Consider the following 902-nt stretch of genomic DNA (forward strand, 5'->3'; position numbering starts at 1 on the left):
CACACACACAGGCCGGATTGTTCTCTCGCGCTGCTCCCCTGTGCGGGACTCACGTGCACTCTGCCCCGGCTGCAGGTGGGCATGATGGTGCGCTGCTGCCGCACCTACGAGGAGGTGTGCGAGGGCGACGTGGGCAAGGTCATCAAGCTGGACAGGGACGGGCTGCACGACCTCAACGTGCAGTGCGACTGGCAGCAGAAGGGCGGCACGTACTGGGTCAGGTACATCCACGTGGAGCTTATCGGTGAGCACAGCCCCGGCCACGCCTCGCGTCCCCCGGGAACCCGCAGGGCATGCCACCATGTCAACTGTCGGCCCTCCAGGCTACCCTCCGCCGAGCTCGTCTTCTCACATCAAGATCGGCGATAAAGTGCGGGTCAAGGCCTCCGTGACCACCCCGAAGTACAAGTGGGGATCCGTGACTCACCAGAGCGTGGGCGTCGTCAAAGGTACCAGGTTCCAGGTGCCCCGTTTCTCTCACTGACGTCAAGTTGGTGTTCATGTTTTCATTCAGGGGCAAGACAGAGGAGGAGTGAGGGGAGCCTTGGCACAGGGCCCTCTGGCCACCACCACAGAGGCGCGTGGCACCTGCAGTTGAGCAGTCGGGTTGACCGTGTTGATGCAGTGCGAGGCACCTGCTGGAGATGACTGTCTCCATGGGGTGGGACAAGACTGATGTGGCTCGTCTTGGGCATTTGGGATAGGACTTGGAGAAGTGGCGGTTATTCCGAGACCAGCTTGTTTTTTGTTTGTATTGCTATAGGGTGCACATGCTCACTAGTGCGACACAGAGGGAGGGAAAGTGACAGATCACCCCAGAGGGGATGGCACACTGCAGTCCCTTCCATTCTCCTCTGAGGATTGTGGACACACAACACACGCACCTGGAGTGTTTTTTTTTT

General features: G+C 59.6%; 1 protein-coding gene across 1 annotated transcript; it reads left to right on the top strand.

Annotated features, from left to right (window-relative positions):
* Positions 1 to 78: 78 nt before the first annotated feature.
* On the top strand, positions 79 to 510 carry LOC102485680 (E3 ubiquitin-protein ligase HERC2-like). The gene is made up of 2 exons (XM_006160921.3): positions 79 to 244; positions 324 to 510. Exons 1-2 carry the CDS (start codon positions 82 to 84, stop codon positions 482 to 484), a joined length of 324 nt encoding a protein of 107 aa, XP_006160983.2. The 5' UTR covers positions 79 to 81; the 3' UTR covers positions 485 to 510.
* The last annotated feature ends 392 nt before the right edge of the window (positions 511 to 902 follow it).

This window comes from Tupaia chinensis, unplaced genomic scaffold, assembly GCF_000334495.1.
Source record: "Tupaia chinensis unplaced genomic scaffold, TupChi_1.0 Scaffold133216_1, whole genome shotgun sequence".
Taxonomy (NCBI): domain Eukaryota; kingdom Metazoa; phylum Chordata; class Mammalia; order Scandentia; family Tupaiidae; genus Tupaia; species Tupaia belangeri.

What these genes read in the sequence shown, in the direction of transcription:
- LOC102485680 (XM_006160921.3), top strand. Translation starts at nt 82, where the DNA reads ATGATGGTGCGCTGCTGCCGCACCTACGAGGAGGTGTGCGAGGGCGAC. An exon ending in CATCCACGTGGAGCTTATCG is followed by an intron (nt 245 to 323) that starts GTGAGCACAGCC and finishes TCGGCCCTCCAG; the next exon opens with GCTACCCTCCGCCGAGCTCG.